General features: G+C 36.8%; 1 protein-coding gene across 2 annotated transcripts in view; it reads right to left on the reverse strand.

Annotated features, from left to right (window-relative positions):
- The window catches only part of LOC144959461 (uncharacterized), a 55,762-nt gene that overhangs the window by 11,263 nt on the left and 20,930 nt on the right, over positions 1–23,569 (reverse strand). For both annotated transcript variants that reach the window (XM_078892060.1, XM_078892061.1), the window contains 5 exons: positions 20,208–20,384; positions 17,267–17,367; positions 12,065–12,206; positions 8,412–8,549; positions 5,926–6,022 (listed from right to left, as the gene is read on the reverse strand). In XM_078892060.1, coding sequence (XP_078748186.1) covers positions 5,926–6,022; positions 8,412–8,549; positions 12,065–12,206; positions 17,267–17,367; positions 20,208–20,384 — 655 coding nt within the window. The remainder of the gene's footprint in view (positions 1–5,925; positions 6,023–8,411; positions 8,550–12,064; positions 12,207–17,266; positions 17,368–20,207; positions 20,385–23,569) is intronic.

Below are 23,569 nucleotides of genomic sequence, written 5' to 3' on the forward strand. Positions count from 1 at the left end.
TAACTACTACTACTACAAACTATACTACTAACAAAACTACTATCTTATAATACTCTACTACAACTACTTTCTTACTCTACTACCTACTAACAATACTACTCTACTAACACCTTACAACTACTACTACTACTAACCCACTACTAAATACACTACTCCTACACTATACTACTACTCTACTACTACAACTAATACTACACTATACTACTACATACTAATACTACTACTACTACAATACTTACTACCTACTACTACTACTATACTACTACTACACTACATACAACTACTACTTACTACTTATACTAAACTACTATAACCTACTACTACACTACATACTACTACTAACTACTACTACTACTACTATACACTACTATACTATATACTAACTACTACTTACTACACTACTACTATACAAACTACTAACACTACTACTATACTATACTACTAATACTCTACTATCATACTACTACTCACTACTACCACTACTACTATTTAAAATACTACTAACTACTACTACAAACTACTACTCACTAACTAACTCTATACTAAACTACTACTACTACTACTACCTTACTACTACTACTACTACTATATTACTACTATACTACTACTACTATACTACTTACTACTACTACTACTACTACTAACTACTATACACTACTACTAATCTACATACCCCAAATACTACTACTACATACTACTATACATACTCACTACTACTACTACTACTACTATACTACTACTACTACTATACTTTACAATACTATACTACTACTTACTACTACTACTTACTACACTACTATAACTACTACTACTATACTACTACTATCTAACTACTACTACTACTACTAATACTATACATACTACTACTACTACTAACTACTCCTACTATACTACTACTTACTACTACATACTAACTACTTACTACTACTATTCTAGACTCCTCTCACCCATTCTGGGCCGCCTTGCTACACAACCTCCAATAACTGACACATTAAACTTAATAGCCATATTCTACACAACAAAAACTAGAAAAGATTAAGACATAAAACTCTATGGGAATAAATTAGAAAAGTAGTGGAGGGCTATGGTAACAACTAAATGATTTATAGAAATCCGAAACTAGATAAAAATTTCGCTGCGTGGTGGCTTTGAACTACACTATACACAACTCCCCCTGGCATAGAGCTCTCTACTACTATCACGATACAAAATTCGTACAACTCAGGTCAATTCTAAGCTTCCCCATCCACTTCTAACCCCTTCCGACCAACTAACCTCCGATACTTGACCCCTTAATATAGCATATTCTAAAACAACACTTACTGAAACGATTTAACCATTGATATGCTCCTATATGGGGGAAATTTTCAAAATACTCACTATTTTCACAATGTGAGTAAGGCAGGACTAAAAAAAAAACTGTTAAAATATATTTAAAACTACCATGGGCGGTCCTTGACTACCACAAATACCATAACAAACAATACTCTACAAATTACATCCCATAACCTGATTACTCAACTTTAATTTAATAGCAAACTAAAACACTAGCTAAACAGAGAATATACGAATGTAATTTAAAAATTCCCATTGGACGCACTTAGGGTTTAACCAATGATTCACATCGAACAATAAATAAATATTTTTACCTACTACTAATGCCATCCCCTTTGGACACTACTCTACTAACTTCCAATACTACAATAAACTATCAACTACCAACTAACTAACTTAACTGAACCTTTTGAAACTCAAACTATACACATTAACTATACTATTACACTACATACAACTACTAACATACTAATACTCTCGTATAGTAATTATTATTCTACAACACTAGTATACTATCTAAACGACTATTCAGTATAATATACACTATATACATAATACATATTTCTATTCTGAACCGACTTACTACACTAATTACGCTATACTACTACTTCACTACTAAAACTATCGACTGAGCAATTACTAGCTCAACTACTACTTCTACCGTACATACGACTACTACTAGTTATACATAAAAGCTAACAATTGACACAAATAACTAACATTACTTTACTATTCTGCGTACTATAGTATTACGACACTACTACACACTATTCTTACACTACTACTATTAGTAATACAACTATATTTTACTTACTGATTACTCACACTATACCAGCTACTCTACTGCCACGATTTACTACAATAAGTGCGTTAAACAAGCCACAAAATATTCATATTGGGGGGGGGGGGGGACCTCTGGCTACTTTCTACTCACTATCTATTTACACACTAAGCCTCTCACTCACTTTCTACTAAAAATCTACACCCCATACCGAGCTAATATTCTCATCGTCTATCTAATTTTCTACTACTATGCTACTACTAACTGCTTCATACACTTCGATTTTCACAACCCTACTCAACTAATGGGTGAGAAGCTACTAACTATGCTGATTACTACAAATTGTATCGGACTACTCACTACATGAGCAGCTACTCATGGCGGAGTTGTGTACAATAGATCGATACTTCAAACCACCTACCGCGGAATTTATTCTCTATGTCTCGCAAACTTTACTACTCACTATCTCTCTTTTACCAACTACATCTACTCACTACTTTTACTACTAATTCACTACATACTACGACTACAATTACTCATCGTCTATTAATGTTATGTCATATAGCTATATTAATCTGTCATAACTATGTGGCGTACTACCGTGTCTCATAAGTGGTAGAGGAGCTACTAACTTGACCTAGTTGATACGAATATTTTGTATCGTGATAGCTACTATTAGAGCCACGCTCTCACCTGCAGCGGTTGTCGTACAATAGGTCGCAGGTTCAAACCCACCTACCGCCGCAAAATTTTATTCTACTATGTCTTCTGGCACTTTTACTACTCACTTACTACTTAGTACCACTATCTCACTCACTACTGATAAATTCACCTACTACACTATTCATGTCTACGTTTCTAGTTAAATTGTTTAAATATGGCTATAACTTACTTGCAATAACTTCCATGTGTGCTAGCGACCGGTACTCAATGTGGGAAGCTACTAATTGACTACTGATCTACTACACAATATTTTGTACTAATAGCTACTACGTAACTACACCATACCTATCACTAGCTTCGAACCATATCCGTTAACCACACCCACAAATTATCACTATTCTCTGCACTTTCTACTCACTATCTCTTGTTTACTAACTATGCTACTACACTACTTCTAATACTACATTCTACTCAATATACCGGACATATCAATATGATATACTACAATACTCTATTTATAGTATGATATCTATTAAGCTACTACTGAGCAACTACTTCCATCACAGGCGTCTCAAGCTGAAACTCTACTGACTGATTCTACTACATACTTACGTACTATACTACGTACACTACTACCTGAATTGCTCCAATACTGATATCACTACTAAGCATATCTACTATTGCTACTACTTCTACTACAACATTTTCTACACGTAAGTGCTACTCTACTACACTTCTGATACAATTACTATACGAGCTCAGTACACACTACTATGATAGTACTATATTCTAAACTACATCTACAATAACTTTCCATCTTCACTACTACTGCTATTAAACTCTACTACTATCTATACATACTACTACTATACTACTACTACTAGCCACTACTACTACATACTACTACTATATAACTACTACTACAATACTACTATCTACTACTACGTACTACTCATACACTACAACTACATGCTACCAACTATTTCTAATTAAATCACTACCAATACTACCACAGATATTACTAAGTCTATTTTATGTAAATACTTGACTATAACTATTAACTCTGACAGTAACTGCGATGTTGTGTGACAACCTACTCAAATGGTGGAGTAGCTAATTGACCTATTATACGATATCTTGCTATTCTGACTACTACACGTAAGCACTACTACTTGACCAGCGATTACGACCAATATAGGTACGCAGGTTCTAACCACACGCTAAACTTTATTCTAATACTTCTGGACTTCTACTCACTTCACTACTACGTGTTACACATAAGTGCTCTCACTCACTTTCTAATAAAATACTACTACTACTACTACCCACTAACTAATACGACTACTACTACTTTCTACTACTACTACTACTACTACTTACTACTACTACTACTACTACTACTACTACTACTACTACTAGTAGTAGTAGTAGTAGTACAGTCCACTCCGGAAAATCGCAACTCGATTAATCGCAACTTTCGGTTAATCGCAACATTTCCAAAGGAAACCGAATACATTCTATATAAAAGTCACTGGTTAATTCCAAGATATTTTCGCCCTTAAAAAGTGATAAATTCAAGAAATCCATCCAGCAAAATATCATGATTAAATTTCATCTATATGATATCGTGACAGGTTGAAGAATCGGTATTTAATGCTACAATTGAGTGTTATCACTCTATTAGAATCAAAAGAGGGCGGGACTTTGCAGTATGGGTTTGTGGTGTAATAGGTGGCCATTAAATAGGAGGGGAGGGGCTGGGCATAGTCTTCATAGGTAGACAATGACAGTTGTAAAGAAAGACTGAGCCATATCCTTTGTTTTAGGATTGACAACTGTGCATTGTGAGTTTGGTGAGAGCTTGATGTCTATCATCACGGCTAATCTCTTTGACTCTTAGAAATTTTGAGAACAAAAGAATGAAAGTTAATTCAATCTGAATAAAATGTCGGCCTGCATCAAAGCTGCTTTTAGTTGACACATCTTTACAGGGCTGTCACGTGGTTTTTTTTGAATCATATTGTTCAGTCTGTGGTGGACAAGGGCATTGTTTACAACTGGTTTGAGCTACTATATATGTGTAAAATGTTGCAATAGTGGATAGGAACGTCAAATTCGGTTAATTGCAACTTCGGTTAATCGCAACATTTTCGTTGATCCCAAGGTGTTGCTATTTTATCCGGAGTGGACTGTAGTTGTTTATTATTATATTATTATTATTATTATTATTATTATATTATTATTATTATTATATTATTATTATTATTATTATTATTATTATTATTTAGTTATAGTAGTAGTAGTAGTAGTAGTAGTAGTAGTAGTAGTAGTAGTAGTAGTAGTAAGTAGTAGTAGTAGTAGTAGTAGTAGTAGTAGTAGTAGTAGTAGTAGTAGTAGTAGTAGTAGTAGTAGTAGTAGTTAGTAGTAGTAGTAGTAGTGTAGTAGTAGTAGTAGTAGTAGTTAGTAGTAGTAGATAGTAGTAGTATATAGTAGTAGTAGTAGTAGCAGTAGTAGTAGTAGTAGTAGTAGTAGTAGTAGTAGTAGTAGTAGTAGTAGTAGTAGTAGTAGTAGTAGTATAGTAGTAGTAGTAGTAGTATAGTATAGTAGTATAGTAGTAGTACTAGTAGTAGTAGTAGTATACTGAGTAGTAGTAGTAGTAGTAGTAGTAGTAGTGAGTTAGTAGTAGTAGTAGAAGTAGTACTACTAGTAGTAGTAGTAGTAGTAGTAGTAGTAGTAGTAGTAGTAGTAGTAGAAGTAGTAGTAGTAGCAGTAGTAGTAGCAGTAGTAATAGTGGTACTAGTAGTAGTAGTAGTAGTAGTAGTAGTAGTAGTAGTAGTAGTAGTAGTAGTAGTAGTAGTAGTAGTAGTAGTAGCAGTAGTAGTAGTACTAGTAGTAGTAGTAGTAGTAGTAGTAGTAGTAGTAGTAGTAGTAGTAGTAGTAGTAGTAGTAGTAGTAGTAGTAGTAGTAGTGGTAGTAGTAGAAGCAGTAGTAGTATCAGTAGTAGTAGTAGTAGTAGTAGTAGTAGTAGTAGTAGTAGTAGTAGTAGTAGTAGTAGTAGTAGTAGTAGCAGTAGTAGTGGTGGTAGTAGAAGCAGTAGTAGTAATGTTGGCGATACTTGTGGCGATTGTTCATAGCAAACAACTTACTCATAATTAGTTCCCTTGGTGTCAATCCTGACATGAGCATATTTTCCTCGTTCCTGCGAGTTGACACAAAAGTAGCTCACTTCGGCTATCTCTTTACCTGGTTTCAATTGTCAGTTTGTATGTAGGAATAAACGTGAAAGTAAAAAAAAAAAAACAAAAAACATTTTGCTCTTGGGGTGGGGAAAACCGTAGTCTTAGGTAACCAAAAGCCTGATACTGTTATGCCCTGGCACTGGTTGCTGGGACATAACCCGAACGAGTCCGGAGTTGACCCAACCCTCCTTGGGTTGCTAGGTTTTCTGAACACCTCAACCACCCAACCAGGGGGTTCGAATCATAGCTATGTCAATGACGCACAATGAGTAAGAGATATACGAGTAGTTCTTTAAGTTTTTTTGAGCTGGACACAATACCGCCATTTCAGCGGTCGTGTTTTATCTTATTTTATTATTTATTTGTGCGGTGGTGTTCCTGATACGTGGATGTCCGAGGGACAAGCAGGATGAATGGATTAGTGGAGCTGAGAAGTTCTATTTGTGTTGTAGATGTAACTTGTTTCTGTAATAATGTTAATCTTAATTGTCCTTATTTTACCATTGTTATTTCGCTGTCATTGTCTGCAAGTGCGCTACATCGGTGGGGTCTTACTACCTGTCCAATATGTCCACGCTGTGGGCAAGAATCCCAGACGGCAGAGCATCTAGTCTGAAGGTGTGTTGTGATGATGCTACCCGGCGGGTTCGCGACGGTGCACGAATGCGGACTGGACTTTGCTGATTGGGTCGATCGTCATAACACAGTAGTGTGAACCATAAGAGGCTGCCGCTGTCATTGTCTAGCCGTGAAATATAGGCTTCTTCTTCTTCTTTCCTCTGTTCAGGCTAGGCTCAGTGCATTTGCCTGATCTCCCATGGAACTTATTAACGAGTTCCCTCTGTTTATCTTTCTCCTAGTTTTTCCTTTATATTGACAAATCGGACTAACCTGTTCTACCGTCTATCCGGGAGCTGCCGGATTAATAACAATACTAACCAAAAAATATAGATAGTATGCAGATGACGTCACTCAGGCCTTTGTTATTGTTTTTGCCATCCGCGTTTGTGAGTTGTTCTCACTAAACTGTATTAACCAGACTATAAAAGTTCATGGTTACACAGAGTTTGTGTGTTGGTCCGTTATACTTCCGGATGGCAATGTTGTGAACTCCTTGGCCAAGCGCATTCTATCTATAGTCATAAAAGACGGAGATCACATTATAAGAATCGTGAGTTGTAGTTAGTAACTCAACCAATGGAATCAGGGGACAGCGTGGCTCAGTGCTTATTAAGGGGGTCACCAACCACACCAACACATTTGCCAGTTTTGAGAGTTTTTCCCAAGATATGGGTCATTTTAATCGATTGATATTTGAAGGACAAGTTTTTGGGCCAAATTTTTGAATATATGTTATTTTATTCCGAACACGTCAGAATAAGAGAGGGAGGCTAAGTTTATCTTATGTTTTATTGAGAGAGAGAGAGAGAGCGAGAGAGAGAGAGAGAGAGAGAGAGAGAGAGAGAGAGAGAGAGAGAGAGAGAGAGAAAGAAAGAGCGAGGGAGAGAATATGTGAGAGAGAAATAGAGAGAGAGGGAGAGAAAGAAAGAAAGAAAGAGAGAGAGAGAGAGAGAGAGAGAGAGAGAGAGAGAGAGAGAGAGAGAGAGAGAGAGAGAGTATGGATTTAGTTTGTTTAACGTGTGAAAAGTTAAAGCTTTATGTTGGTGGTCGGGGAATCAAAACTCTGAAGTCCCGATTTTCACGATCGGCGGATCAAAACTCTTAAGTCTACATACGAGCTTTGCGCAACATGATGACATCGTCATTAGAGGCCTGATCCGCCCAAAATCAAATAAAACATGATGCGCAAGGCTCGTATGAAGACTTCAGAGTTTTGATCCTCCGATCGTGAAAATCGGGACTTCAGAGTTTTGATCCGACGACCATCGTTATTCGAATCCAAAATCCTTGGACGTTGGTATGCAAAAAGCCTTTCATAGGACAAATAATGAGTGGGTTACGCTTTGAATCATACGGTGGTATAACTATTTTAGTAGCAGGATGTATAGGCAGATTATTAAGACAACCGGCGGGACGTAAAAGAGCGAGGATTGGTGATCTTTAATGACGATCAGCATACATTTAGACTAGAAAATAAGATGCCACCATTCTGAAACCAGAAGATCAAATACCAAAGTACTCCGAAAGAGCAATTTTCCATTTTCAATGAGATTGGAACAAGTTATTTGACATTACACTTCTGTTGCCTTTTACGTCTTAGGAATCTGCCTTAACAGCCTGCTTCTAAAATAGTCTTGCCACCTTTTGATTCAATTTGTAACCTATTTATTATTAGTCCTCCGAAGAACTGGTTACATACATCCTTCCAAGGAGTAAGGAACCGGAAGAGTAGAGGATGTGGTGTCACTACTTCTCATCCCAATTCGACTTACGGTGAAGGCAATCTTTGCCGGTCCATCCTATCTGGCAACCGTAATCACATGTCACTTCCTCTGCGTAAGGCGTACACTCCTGGCCATGACAATGGCACTGTTGATCGCATCTAGGTCCATGCAAACCTGGTTCGCACTCTGTGATAATAGATATAGAAATAGTGAAATTGATGTCATTCGGCTCTTTGATAATCTCTATAGACCACTTATTAGGTGATTAGTTCTCCTACATGTTTCAGGCATACCACCGATACCAAAACGTGTGCTTAGTTTCGTAATCAACGCCCTTTTTTTTACTGAATAATGGCTGTCCGAAATGTCCTGTCCTTATCATTGCTTGTTATTTAATGAGTTAAAGGTCAAAGGGTGAGATTAAGTACCCTTCCACTACATGAATTACGTTTTAAATACTTGAGCATCTATATAGAACAATGCCCTTTATAAGAGGTTTCCATCCAACAGTTACATTGAAATGAAAGACGAGACATGGTACATTCAGGACGATTTTGGATTACTCAAAATTACATCGGGTATTGGAAGAGATCACTTCTAAATATTTTTACAGCTAGTCAAGTTGAAAAAGTATGAAATTTGAGAAAAGTTGCTGGATACCTTTCCTTTACATCTGACCATAACTTCATGAAAAATCACCCGATTTACTTCAAATAAAGATTAAAATGCTTTGGTGAACATATTATGCTTTCAGAAAATTCCAATCCAAAATTTTCACATTCCGAAGGATTATGTCATACACTGTTTTTTTTTTTTTTTTGTTTTTAAGGGTTTTACGACGCTTGCAACACATTAAGGTCATATCAGCGCCAGTAAAAAGGAAGAAAATGGGATAGTAAAAAGTTCTAGAATTACAATTAAAGCACAAAAGAAAAGGTAAGACAAAGGGGAATTGGTTCAAATAGGGAACAGATGTAGATTCCAAGAGCACACCGACAAAGTACTTAGTTTGAGATCACTAAAAATCTCATCCAGAAACAAGCACAGGTCCCCACTAAGAGGAATACACTCAAATGTTTACCAATCATATAATATAATATGTAAACTAAACATAATACAATGCATAACAGAGAGATGATTTACAAGGAAAAAAATATCATCTCCCAAAACTATAACTATTAGTACTATACACTGACACATTGTCGTTGAAAATGTGTGTGCATGGGATATTTGGGTGAGTTGTTTTTATCATGACTAGGTAAACAATAATTCGATTCAGTAGTCTGATGTCACGCGCCCGGCAACGGCGGCCATCTTGGTTCTAAACAAAGAAAATCATTACTTTTTATTCTTCATGCTGGCTAGAACTTTTCATTCCCTTTTCGTATGCCTTGTGATCAGAATGTGTAAAAGTCGATACATGATCAAATTTATGGGGGTTTTTTTCCTCTGAAAACGCTTTTATGCTCGCCGGAGAAATATTTCATACGGGCGTCCGCCATTGTTCCGATAGTTTAGAGCCATTGTTACTAAGTTACCATGCGTCATTAGGAAGGAAGTGACGTTACGACTACTGAATCCTATTTGGGTAATATCATTCGAATGTCACGTGGCTCCGTTTTTAATGTGTAGTCTCGTTAAATAGCAGCTAAAAAGCATACATACCAAACACAGTGTTCGGTCTCCTGTGTTATATTTGGTTTATTCTGAACCGGCCTGTATAACACAGTTTCGGCCTTCTCTGTGTTATACTTTTATTGGGATATATTATAGTAACTGATTTGCCTTCTCTGTACTATGATTTGGTCACCCGTTAACGGACTTACAAAGAACAGTAGCCTGCACTATGCCTTGCTATCTTCCGACCCCGAACGTACTTCACACAACCAACCCTGCATTATGTGAAGGATAACAAGTGATGTTTTGCGGTCTGCCATGGGTTTATATAACCATGGTGAGTAGTATTCATATGGCGACAGAGGCGTTGTCATCACAAGATAGTATAGCAACAGGTTTGAAAAATAACAACGCATGGTCGCCTAAAGCTAATTTGCTATTGAGACTTAAGCTCGTTCTACAGTAACGTGACAAATGTTATTTATGTAATTCATTCAGATATAATACACGATTGACACAGTAGATCCGAAATGGAAGGAGAACACAGAGCCTATAATATAAGTGGCCAACCGTTGTCTTGATCATTGGGATGGAGGTCACAGAGCGTACACTAGGGGAGGGCATCCGGATCACCAAAAGGTCACCGATGCTTTAGGTTTTGAGAAGTCAGGTCATCGACGACTGAGAATTTCCCGACCTCCACTTAGTTCTCGATGCTTTTCTCGTCTCGAGAATCTTGGTCATCGACGCTTCTCGTATTGAGTCCCGAGTCCCGAGTCTCGAGACTATACTGCGCGAGCGACGCACGCGTTACTAACAATGTGTACTATCTGCATTGTTCACCCCTCTCTCGTCGGCGATGATTCCAGCGAAGCTCGAGACTTTTTTGCGTCTCGATGCTTTTTTGAGTCTCGAGACTCAAAAAAGTCTCGAGCATCGCTCTAGTCATCGGTGCTTTCATTCAATACCTAGTCATTGGTATTGGGTATTGACGTTATATCATATTTTAAACAGCTAACAAAACACAAACGTCGTAAATAGATCAAAATAGTTATAGGTATCAATGTTTTATTATTATACAAAGTGAATTTATTTAATGTATTTTAAGTTTTAATACAAAAGAGCCATCCAAAGCTCAGTTGAAGTGCTACTTCTCGGGAATTCCCGACTTTTCCTTGGTCATCGAGTTCGGGAAGTTTTGAGTGTTGGTGGCCGATGACTTGAGGTATCATCGAGACTTCCGCTCGACACTAGCGTACACACGATTCAATTAATTGTGCTGCTCATTGAGAAGGAAAAGACAAGAGCCTAAACATGAATCAGTTGTTCTGTCTTCAAGGGGTATTATTATATTATGTCGGAATGGTAATGATGATGAAAATTGAATAAATAGTCAATGATCTGGAACTTTTATGAACGTAATATAATTAATAAATTGAGGAGATTCGGTGATGAAAAAAGTAAAAGTACATAATATTTCTGATTATTCTAGCATAGAATTCACATTTCGTCAAATAATTCACTTCGACAAAATACCGATTTGTAGAGATGGGTGACTTGTAAATCAGTTGTGCTGAGCATTGAGGGGTAGAACACAGAGCCTTCATATGAATCAGATGTGCTGATCATTGAGATGGAGGACGCTGGGCGTACACATGATTCACTTGTGCTGCTCATTGAGAAGGAAATGACAGAGCCTACACATGAATCAGTTGTGCTGATCATTGAGATGGAGGACGCTGGGCGTACACATGATTCACTTGTGCTGCTCATTGAGAAGGAAATGACAGAGCCTACACATGAATCAGTTGTTCTGCTCATCTCATTGAGAGGCAAAACACAAAGACTGCATATGCATCAGTTGTTCTGCTCATGGAGTGTGCGTGTTTGTTTGTGTGTGTGTGTGTGTGTGTGTGTGTGAGAGATAGATAGATAGATAGATAGATAGAGAGAGAGAGAGAGAGAGAGGGAGGCGGCGATAGAGAGAGTTACATAGAGCCAGCTACTGCTCTTTAAACTTTAATACATTGTTTTAGACTTATCTCTGTGAGAAAATGAGAGTTTGCAATGTTTTGTATACTTACTGAGTGGTTTTTCACAAATATAGTAGAATCTTGAAGAATAATAGCTTCTCATAAGACTACTTTTGAATTCGCCATGTTGATAGATATATCCATGTTCATCATCATCAAATGCGAAAGTCAGACCGGTTGGCACGTAATCAACCTGAAAAATAATGCAAAAGAAAAAGAAATAAAAAAGTAAACAAAACCAAGTTAAAATCATAGATTATTGGGGAGAAAAATGATGTGAAGGTAGTGGAGGTTGCTATAGTTTTGATAACGATGTGGAGGTTGCTGTGTTAGTAGTAGTAATGATGATATGGTGGTGGCTGTAGTAGTAGAAGTAGGTAACTTTTATTATTTGCAGGAGCACTGACATATGAGTCATGAACAACGGCGTGTGTGTGTGAGTTAGAGAGAGAGAGAGAGAGAGAGAGAGAGAGAGAGAGAGAGAGAGAGATAGATTCCTGGAACTTTATAAAACATATAAAACTAACTGTAATTTTTAAAAGAAAATTTGCGACCAATTGTTTTATTATCCACGCTAAGAAAAGTTTTAAGCACCGTCAACAGAATTAGAACAACGGTAGAGGAATATCTTTCACCTTCACAAAACGGGTTTAGAAGAGATAGAAGCACTGCAGACATAGTGTGTGCCCATCGGTGGCTGAAAGCCAGAACGGAGAAATATAAGGAAGAATTTACCATACTTAGAATCGATATTAGTTCAGCTTTCGACATTATATGTAGAACCAAATTGTTATCAATCCTTGACTCATTCTTGGACAAAGATCACGTTAAGCTCATAAGATACCTATTATCAAATACTACACTACAATTTGAATCCGGCAGAGAATTAACAACAATATCAACCTCAATTGGATCCCCTAAAGGAGACAGCTTGAGTCCAATTCTATTCATGATATGCCTCGAATCGGCCATGAAAGATCTGAGACCAAAATTACCACGAATAAAGAAGATCACTCGTGAATTGATATCCGCAGATGATACAGACCTAATCTTTGAATCAGAACATCAAGCGAAAATATACTTGCCAATAATATCAACTACCATAGAAGCATGGAATCTGAAAGTGAATCAATCCAAAACAGAATATACAAAAAGCAACAGAGATTTAATTGAATGGAAAAGTGTACGTAAACTAGGCAATTTGATCAACGAAAATGAAGACATCAGAAAATGAAAGCAGCTGGCCACCAATGTATTCAACCAACTCCAAAATTTATGGAATAGAAATAACATAATCAGTGAGAATAAACCAATACAGATTTACGAGGCACTGATTATTCCGACATTGATATATAACTGTGGAACCTGGGCCCGCACAAAAAGAACTTAGGAAGTCTCGATTCGTATCACCTCAAACAATTACGTCGCGTATCGGAATCAATTGGCCAGAGACAATTACAAATATTGATCTCTATGGAAATACCAGGGTCCAACGCCTGAGTACAATGATAACAGAACAGCGATGGAGGCTATTTGGTCGCATCTTACGTCGAGATGATGACATCCCAACCCAAACTGCAATGACAGAATATTTCCTTCATGGCAAAAAATTATATGTAGGGAGACCACCAACATCAATAGTAACTAACATGATCCAGAACCTCTCTACATATCAGACATTTCTTGATTCAGATGAGGCCGAATTCATCCCTGAAGAACTAAGAAATATTGCAGTGCCCTCCGTACTAAAGTCACAACAAGAGTCACAACAAGATCCTGACAGATCAAAACTCTGGCCCAGGACCGTGGCCAATGGAAACAATTAACAACACGGATGGAGAGAGCAGCTATACTTATCAATCATGACTGAATCGCACAATTCTCAGCAAGCGTCATTCGGATCGCGAAGCTTACTACTACTACTACTACTACTACTACTACTACTACTACTACTACTACTACTACTACTACTACTACTACTACTACTACTACTACTACTACTGCTACTACTACTACTACTACTACTATTACTTAATACAATAAACGACGGGGACGGAACTATTGGGGTAACAAAAACAAAACAAAACACGATCTTGTCAAGTTTCAGACTTGAAGGAAAAATGAAACGTTCAAAATCTCAATGCTTAGTCGCACAAAAAGTTTCAATCATCCCTCCTCTTCTTTCCTTCTCAAACTAACATACTCTCATTCAACTTCAAGCCATTAGAAAACACGCCATTTTGAAAAGAAAATACAGTGTTGTGTTCATCATCATCATCATCATCATCATCATCATCATCATCATCATCATCATATATGCCAGTGAACGGCACAACAATCATGAGAGATGCGGTGGTGGCTGCTTGCAAAGAAATAAAGAAAGGAAAATCAATTGAGCTTTTGGATGCACTGGGCAATGTCGGTATAGACATACTGACAAAAGCGTTTAATATGATCTACAACAAAGGCATCTTACTAAATGAGACAGTCCGTCTTTATCTCGCTCCTGAAAAAAGCGGGTGCAGTAGATTGTAATCACACCATCAACAGATCACAAAAATCCTCCTACGCATCTTAATGAAAAGAACGAGGAATAAGATTTCATTAGAGATAGGACAGGAACAATTAGGCCTCGTGAAAGACAAAGTTCCTGTGAATGCCATCTTCACATAAAAAAAAACTATATTAGAAAACTCTATTAAGAAACAATAAAGTATGTACCTCTGCTCCGTGGACTATTCAAACGCCTTCGACTCGGTTATACATAAAGAAGTTTTTGAAGTACTCACATGGAGCTGTGTGGCTATGCCGGTTTGGGTAATGGTTATTCTTGACATTGGAGGAATACTGTTTCCATTTATAGTAGGCTTGTTTTCTTTTGTGAATGTACTGCTGTACTGTTGTGTATTAAGGATGTTTGCTTTCTCCTTGGTGTCAGTAGTTTCCGTTCCATCCGTTTTTTTGTGAAACTGCTATGCCTGATGTTTCCCTGCGTATAAATTTGATGTATTTCCAAAAGTAATTTCGGATGCTACCGTTTCGGTTTATATTAGAGTCGGTCAGCTTTAAGCATGTCAGTGACATATTTGTCATGCTCCACCTTAAGTTATGTGTTTATATCCTTACGAAGAGCTCTAAAATTGTCCCAGTCCTGAATTTTATTGGTCCGTTTTGCTAAGTTGTTGCGACGCTGCTTTAACAGATTAGACATTTGATGCTTCGTGTCATCCAAGGCAAGTGTTGTTTTCTACTTAAGGTTTTGCTCGGAATGTGTTTTATTGACTGATTCCATGATGGTTGTCTGGAAACTCTCCCGACTTTTATTTATATCTTTTAAATTTGTTCGATTTTCAAAAGTTTCAAATTTGTCTTTAAGGTCATTTATAATCCCGTTCATGTTTCCTTTTGAGTATACAAATGCAAATACAAATAACAGAATTCTGACAGAGAAATTCCGGCAACACCAAAAAGAACTATTCACAATTTCATAGACATTTGACAAGGCATTGAAAGCATTTGACAAGGCATTGAAAGCATTTGACAAGGTATGGCATGACCGTTTGTGGGATACACTACTGGTTTCGAAGAGAGTCTAATCCAAATGATTGAAGCACTCTATAGTACTGTAGGCGTCAGAAAAGGCTGCATTCTCTCCTAAATGCTCTTCAACGTCTTCCTAGAGAAAATTATGAGCTAAGTACCCGAAAATCATCAAACCTCTGTATCAATTGGCAGACAAAAATGGTGTAATTTGCGTTTTGCTGACGACATAGACCTCATGGCTGAAAGCGAACAAGCACTACAAGATATAACTAACTCACTTGCACATAAAGTAATGCAATACGCATAGATACTGTTAAACAGCAGAAATGATGGAAATGCAGAAATTTCAATCGCTATTGAAAAACTCGAGGAAGTGTCCACATTTAAATACTTGGGTGTTCTGCTAACCAAGAATGGTACCAGTACAACTGAAATTAAGGCAAGAATAGGACTTTCAACAGCATCAGTAACGAGACTGACAAAAATATGGAAAAGTCCACACAGTTTCGAAATAAAAATGAAACTGTACAAATCACTGCCACTTTTTATCTTACTATACGGCTACCAGTCATTGCCATTAACTGCGGAATTAGAACGTAGAATCTCTGCTTTTGAGATGAAAACTTATTGAAAACTCCTGTGGGTGCCGTATTCAGATTACAGAACCTATAAAGACGTACTGGAAGAAGTGCAAGATCGTGCAGGACGACAGGACCCTCTCATCACCACAGTTAGAAGGATGAAAATGTCATGGTTAGGCCACAATTACATGGACGTTTATGCAGAACGGCGATGAAGGGCACCCTTGAAGGAGGAAGAAGAAGGAGAAGAAGACAAAGAAAAGTTTAGATGGACAATATCAAGGAATGGACAAGAATGAAGATGGAAGAACATTAGAGAAGAATGGCAGAAAGAGGTGAGAGCTGCAATCCCCCGACGATCATCAGATCATGGGTTGAATGAATGAATGAAACAACCAGCTATAATTGTCTGAGCGGGCTTGAAGGTGTGTCACGAATCCCGTGCTTTGATTGGTCAAAAATCTACTGGTTAAATTAACACTTAGATAATTACACCTCTCAGACAGTCATCATAATATAAACAATGATAGTTATTGGCAAACATAGCAAACTTCACATGTTTTACTATCCATGGTATGTGTCTAAGTTTACCCACTATTCTACTGCTTGATCAATAGAACCAACACATCTTTATGTATACTTCAACGTTTATAATCTGATCGAGAAAACGTGTGATAACTAGTCAATCATTTGGTGGTATAAAAACAGTAACAATGGCCAGAGAGTGGTTGATTTCATTCACGTTATTGTTCATAAACACCCAATTATGGTTGTCTGAGCATGTGTAAAGGTGTGTCAAAAATATCATGTTTTGATTGGTCAAAAATCTACTGTTTAATTTATATCAATCAGACTATATATGTAAAAGGTTATACGTAATTTTATGTGTTGGATGTTTGATTTAGCTGGCCGATGCTGTGAGTATTTTACATCAATGCGTAAAATACTCATATCATCTGCCAGACGGATATAACACACCAACACACAAAGCTATGCGTAACATGAAATGATTATAATCTGATTGATTTAATTAAGTGAGAATTAATCACTCAATGGCTTTTTAAGGACACACAACAAAGAGCGGAGTGTCGTCAATTTCGTTCCTTCTTTAATAAGTGTCGTTGCTTACCTCTTTAACTCCATCTTTGGTCAGCCATGAAGGGATGCCATTACGTTGTTGAATAGCAAGCACGACCATTCTACTGGAACTGAGGTGTTTGCGTATAAATTCTGGTTGATTAAAACACAAAAGCCATTTATGTCACATTGCCTCAAAAATGTAGTGTCTGTATGCACCTAAATGTCAGCAAGTGGCTTTAAAATTAAAGTGGTAAGTACTGTGAATATTTACTTGTTGGGTTTTTTAAAAACCATTAACTAACTTTGTAAATTCGAGAATTCAAAGCATAAATGAAAAACCACAGAGAGGAGCTCTTATTGGATTTGGATTTTAAAAAAATTATGCCCTTCCGCCACGACACCATACGATATCATCGCCTAGGCATTCCACGAAGGAATTATATAGATAATTCATCAAGCACGATGTCTAATATCAACAGGAATCCCCCCTTTGTCCAAGTGAGCAAATTGGGGGTTAATAATCTTGCCCAAGGAAAAGATAACAAAAGTGCCGGAACCTTCCGGGTCACGGTGCAATGCTGTAACCACTCGACCACTTCACCTGCAAATATGGATAAGGAGGAGTGAAAACGAAATGAATCAACAATAATATAATGATAAAGTATTATATATAAATACACCGATAATACAATACAATACAAAACAATACCTAATAAGCGCTAGATTAGCCCAACAGTGTGGCCTTTGGTGCCCTATCACGGTGACAAAAAAACGGATACTATATGCATTAGTAAGACATGAAGTATCTTCTCTTTACGTTGTATAATTGCACTTCTCCTCTCCCTGTCATTCTCTTCATTCATGAGGTGTTCGTAATATGTTTTCCATTTTGCTCAAATCTCTTCATTTTTGCCCAATATTCTTCCATTCTCGTTTTTGATCATCTCAATATGTTGTTGATCTCTACTATTCTTGTCCCTCTGTTTCGCTATTCTGAAAATATTTTTCTGGCCTTCTTTACTATCTATCTACTTGCTCACACATAACTTTGATTGTCTCGGACTTTGCTTTTGCAACGGCTCTTTTTGCTTCTTTCTTTGCCTGTTTATATTCATCTACTTTCATAGCATCCCTGTTTGTCTCCATGTACTCCCTTGCTTCCCTCTTTTTCTTTATTGCTCTTTGAACCTCTTCATTCCACCACCATGTTTTTTTTTCAGCTTTTCCTCTTCCCGAGCTGAACCCTAGCACTTCTTTGGCCACTTCACGGTTTGTATCAGCGGTTCCACTCCTTTGGGAAATCAATTCCTAGTGATCCTTTCACCTTTGTAGCCAACATTTCTCTTGCTCTTCCTCTTTTAGTTTCCACCATCGTGTTTTTCCCTCACTTTGTTTCTCTTTTATCTTCCTCTTTCCAAATGCCACTTTCGCAATAACAATCTTATGTTGCACAAAATACCACAATCTGATACTTCCTTCAAATCTGCTAAAGAGAAGATAGCAGATGAGATAAGCAAGAACGAAGTGTGGAATGCAGTGCGCAAGATGAAAAGGCGGAAAGCAGTAGGACCAGGCGAGATACCAGCAGAGGTCTGGAAATTACTTGGAGATAAAGGGTTAAATTTCCTGGTATGGTTATTCAAAGACATCATACAGAAAGAGAAAATGCCAGAAGAATAGACAAAAAATACGCTTATTACCATATACACAAATAAAGGAGATGTTCAAGAATGTGGCAAAAATGAAGGTATGGGAAAGAATAATCGATAGGAGGATTAGAAAAGATGTGGAGATAAGTAAAGAACAGTTTGGATTCGTCGCTGGTAAAAGTACAACGGATGATATATTTACTCTAAAAGTGAAGCAAAAAAAGGATAGAGAAAAGCAAAGAGAATTACATTGTGTGTTCATTGACCTGGAGAAAACATATGATAGGGTACCAAGAGAAGAAAAGTGGTACTGTCTAAGAGCAAAGGGTAACAGATAAATATATCAAAGTTATCCAAGCTATGTACAAAGGAAACAAAACAGTATTAAGGACAGCTTTTGGCTCAACTGATCCATTTAATGTAAGAGTTGGATTACACTTGGGATCTGCTCTCAGTCCACTGATGTCTGCAATAGTAATGGATGTTCTAACAGAACCCATTCGGCGAGAGACAACATGGAACATGATGTATGCGGATGATATAGTACTTTTGAACGATACAAAAGCTGAGGCGGAAAAGGAACTGGAGGGTTGGAGACGGGTGTTGGAAAGGAGGGAATTAAGGGTAAGCAGATTGAAGACAGAGTATTTGTGCATCGGACAACAGAGAGCAGAACCACCAATGAAGATAGGAGAAGAGAATGTGCCAGAGACAAACCTATTCAAATACTTAGGAATAACTGTTCAAGGAAACGGGGACAATGAGATTGAGGTTAAGAAGAGGATACAGGCAGGCTGGAAGGGGAAAATATTTACAACAGTTGTAAGACCAGGAATGTTATATGGACTAGAGACAGCAGCTACAACAAAGAAACAAGATAATTCCTTCAAAGTTGCGAAATGTGGAGCAGTGATATTTAGCATGCAGGCTTATATTTTGAGTGACGTTATGAATTTTAAATATCCGATATTTTGGTTGTGATTTTTCGGGGGAAATTCTAAAAATGGGTGTAAAGAAGAGAGTTAAGGTTTTTTTCTCGTTGGTGGTAAATTTTCAAATATTTTTCTTTACAACAGCGTGCTGAAATAGCGTCGAACATTTTTACCGTTTCTCTCTCTCTCTCTCTCTCTCTCTCTCTCTCTCTCTCTCTCTCTCTCTCACTCATTCACTCTATCCCATGATAGGTTGGTCGCCGGGGATATATATATATATATATATATATATATATATATATATATATATATTTATATATATATATATATATATATATATATATATATATATATATATATATAAACTGAACTAATTATACTAAACTGTTAAAATAAAATAAACTTTTACGTTTAAAGAGTTCCAGCTTCTTATCCGACTGAATCATGATAAGACTTGCATTTCGTTCCAAACACACGTTTTGAGCATCGTCCAGACCCCGAGAGTTGCCATCTGAGTAAGAGATACAACTGTACGGTGGTGCTTCTGTATTAGCCGTCCATCCTTCTTGGCACAGACCATTGGGACCTGGAATCGTTAAAACAAATAAAACCAGATAACAAAATGTGAAAATGAAAAGATTTCAGATTGATAATGCCTTTCTTCGGCAAAGAAAATAGCTATTAGTCCTCAGTAGATTTTCTAAACCAGACTACAGTCTAAGACGTTCGTGCTGTGATGATTGCTCTGTCATTTAAGACTGGTGAGAATTTTACTCATATCGTGGATGGAATGTAATGTCTGTGTAGTTTGCTTAGGTTCATGACAGACTGATTTCACGGTCCATAAAACTCAACACTGGAACGTCACAGACGGTTACATATAAACTATATTTTTATCTTGATGCTATGCGTTTAGGTTCGGACCGAACGAAAGCACGACCTTGGGAGGACGCTCTCCGAGGTCACGAAATATGTTGTACGCTCAGCCAAAAAATTCCCAATATTTTGCCAGCCGGAAATAACGTAAAAACACACAAAACTGTGTGTAACCTCGAATCTGATTTATACAATTTAAATTTAGTTAAAACTACTCATAAAAGACCTGAGTGGCGTCACCTTCGTTCTATTTATGGGTCAAATCTGTATTAAAACACACCATTGTACATTTTCCTTTGTAAATAAGTAATTGTTGAAGTCAGTAAATGTTATAAGAATGTAAAAAGACTAAATCGAATTTCAACTCCCTACATCAATAATATGAGTAGAAGCTCACTGCCGAACCGGTCACTTTAAGTTTTGCTGTTGACCAAGTCACATCACAACCGTTTATTTTATGGATTGAACAAGTTTTAGTTTCTGTATGAAATAATGTTTATCATTGTCGTGGTTTTAAGTGAAATTATTGAAATAGTTTGTCAAATTCGTCTTTGCTATTTATGCTTAAGCTGACCCGATAAGCAGTTTCTCATTCATGTAGCATAATATAGATAAATAATTACACAATGTGTGTCATATCAGAAATATACAAATTTTGAAAATTATTTTATAAAGATTCTCTTATTATTATCATCATTGTTATTACCATATCTTTTCATTTTTAAGAGAGAAAGATGCATTGAAAACGGCATTCTGTGCTTTGCATTTGCATACAGGACTTTTTGAACAAAAAATTCTACGTATGTTTACTCTTTGTGTTGCTGATGGGTATAGAATTTATTCTTACTTAAGGCTTCTAATTGCATTCCTTTGTGCTCTGCGTGCCAGACATATTTAAACTACCATTTTTTCTCCTAATGTATCTGTATATTTTTTGTACATCTATACTGTTTGAGTCTCATTAAATATAGAATTGCATTCTATGCTTTCTTGGTATCAATGATTCTAAAATCACATTTTGTGTTTCTGGGTCTCAATAGTTAAAGTTGCTTCTGTCTTCTATGTGTCGATGTGTTTAGCATCGCATTTAATGCTGTACATTGCTTTATAGGCCAAAATGGACAAATTCTATCCATACAATAATAGTAGGAAGCAGTGTAGTGAATTCAAAATGACACATAAATGTGTCACAGCATCAACTACATAATTTTATAACCCTGCCTAAACTACAGGGTGAAAGAGGCACCAGGCGACTTCTGTATCTGGGAAAACTATTTTACCTCTATTTGTTTTTACTTATTCGCCACTTCTCCTAAACAGACGCGACATACCTTGGAACTCTTATGTGTATTAATATCTGTAATGATGAGCAAAGAACCAGTTGAAGAACACATTGTATTTGATTAAAATAATAAATTCACATTTCGATGCTAAATAGTCGGTTTACTCAACGACAATAATGATCCCTGATTGTATCATTGTAGTGTTGCCATATTATGGGCATACAACCAAAAACTATATGTTTGTATTCTGAGCTTTTCGCTATTTTATAATAGTTCAACACTGGTTTGCTTCACATATTTCGGAATCAATAGATTCAGAAAGGTGTCAAATTATTAAAACCAGTTCCATCTCAACTGCTGGGGGTTCTGACCACACAGAAGGCCTATCAATAACAGTAAATAAAAATATTTTAAATAAATAAATAATTATCATTAAAAAAAAAAATATTGACAACATAATGGGAACGTTATATTGAGTGAAACCTCTTCAGATCAGCTTGACGTTTTGATCCCTATCAAAAGACCTGACGAAATGTCCTAAAGATACTCATTTCTGAATTCACAACAATCTGCAATTTTGTAACCAAAGATTTGTAGATCTACAAAAAAATATGATGGCCAATAGATCTTATCTTATATCACATGACATGAAGACGTGGCTGAAAAATAACTTATTTCAACAAACAACCATCGTAACAACTCAGTATTGCTGCTACGCGTTTAGGTAAAATGCTCACAACATCCGCCAGTTCGATATAACACACCAATAGACAAAAGTATTTGTAACCTTGAACGTTTATAATATGATTCATATAATTTAATGACAACTCGTCACTAAAATAGTTGTCTAAAAAAATAACAAAGAGCTGAATGACGTTAATTTCTCTAGTTTTATATGGAAACGGACAAAACTTACAAGGAAACAAAACAGTACACATCAGTAAATGAGTGATGGTCAAATATATTTAAACATGAATAATGCATAGAAAATAGAGACATTATTGGATTATCTAAAGCAGACATAATTCAGTTAATCAGGCTGATGATTGAGGACATCTCTCATGCGATAACCGTATCCGACGAAGCAAAGCATAAGTATCAAGTTAGAGTGAACCAAAGTATTATGGATTAGGGAAGGATTCTCCATGTGATGATCTGTCAATATTTGGCTGTGCAAATTTGTTGCAAAGGAAGGAGTTCTATTCAGAAAGGAGTTTTTCCTAACAGACTATAGGTTCACTATCAAGTTCCTTCCATGGCATTGGGGGTGCTTAGTTTGGTTTTCCCCCAAGTTCCTTGATGAGTCGATTGATTTCTCTGGAGTTGCCCACGATTCTGCTGCTGCCAAATCGCCTAGAATTCTGCCAATGTAGGCCCTGTAGTCATTGCGACTGGAATTGGAGATGGCTTTGTTAGTCGCTCTCTGTTCAGCGGATGACATTTTATTAAAATGTTTAGAGCGTTCATCTAATAGTCTTTTTGTTTCAGTCCTACTTCCATCTTTCTGAGAGTTGAAGGCTCCCGATGTGGCACACATGTTTTGACGGCATTTGTTATGACATTTTGGAGGCTTGAAATTGATTATGCAGGACTGTTTTTGTTAAACACATGT

The sequence above is a fragment of the Berghia stephanieae genome, chromosome 14, assembly GCF_034508935.2.
Source record: "Berghia stephanieae isolate SIO BIC M18660-M18661 chromosome 14, UCSD_Bste_1.3, whole genome shotgun sequence".
In the NCBI taxonomy this organism is placed as follows: Eukaryota; Metazoa; Mollusca; class Gastropoda; order Nudibranchia; family Aeolidiidae; genus Berghia; species Berghia stephanieae.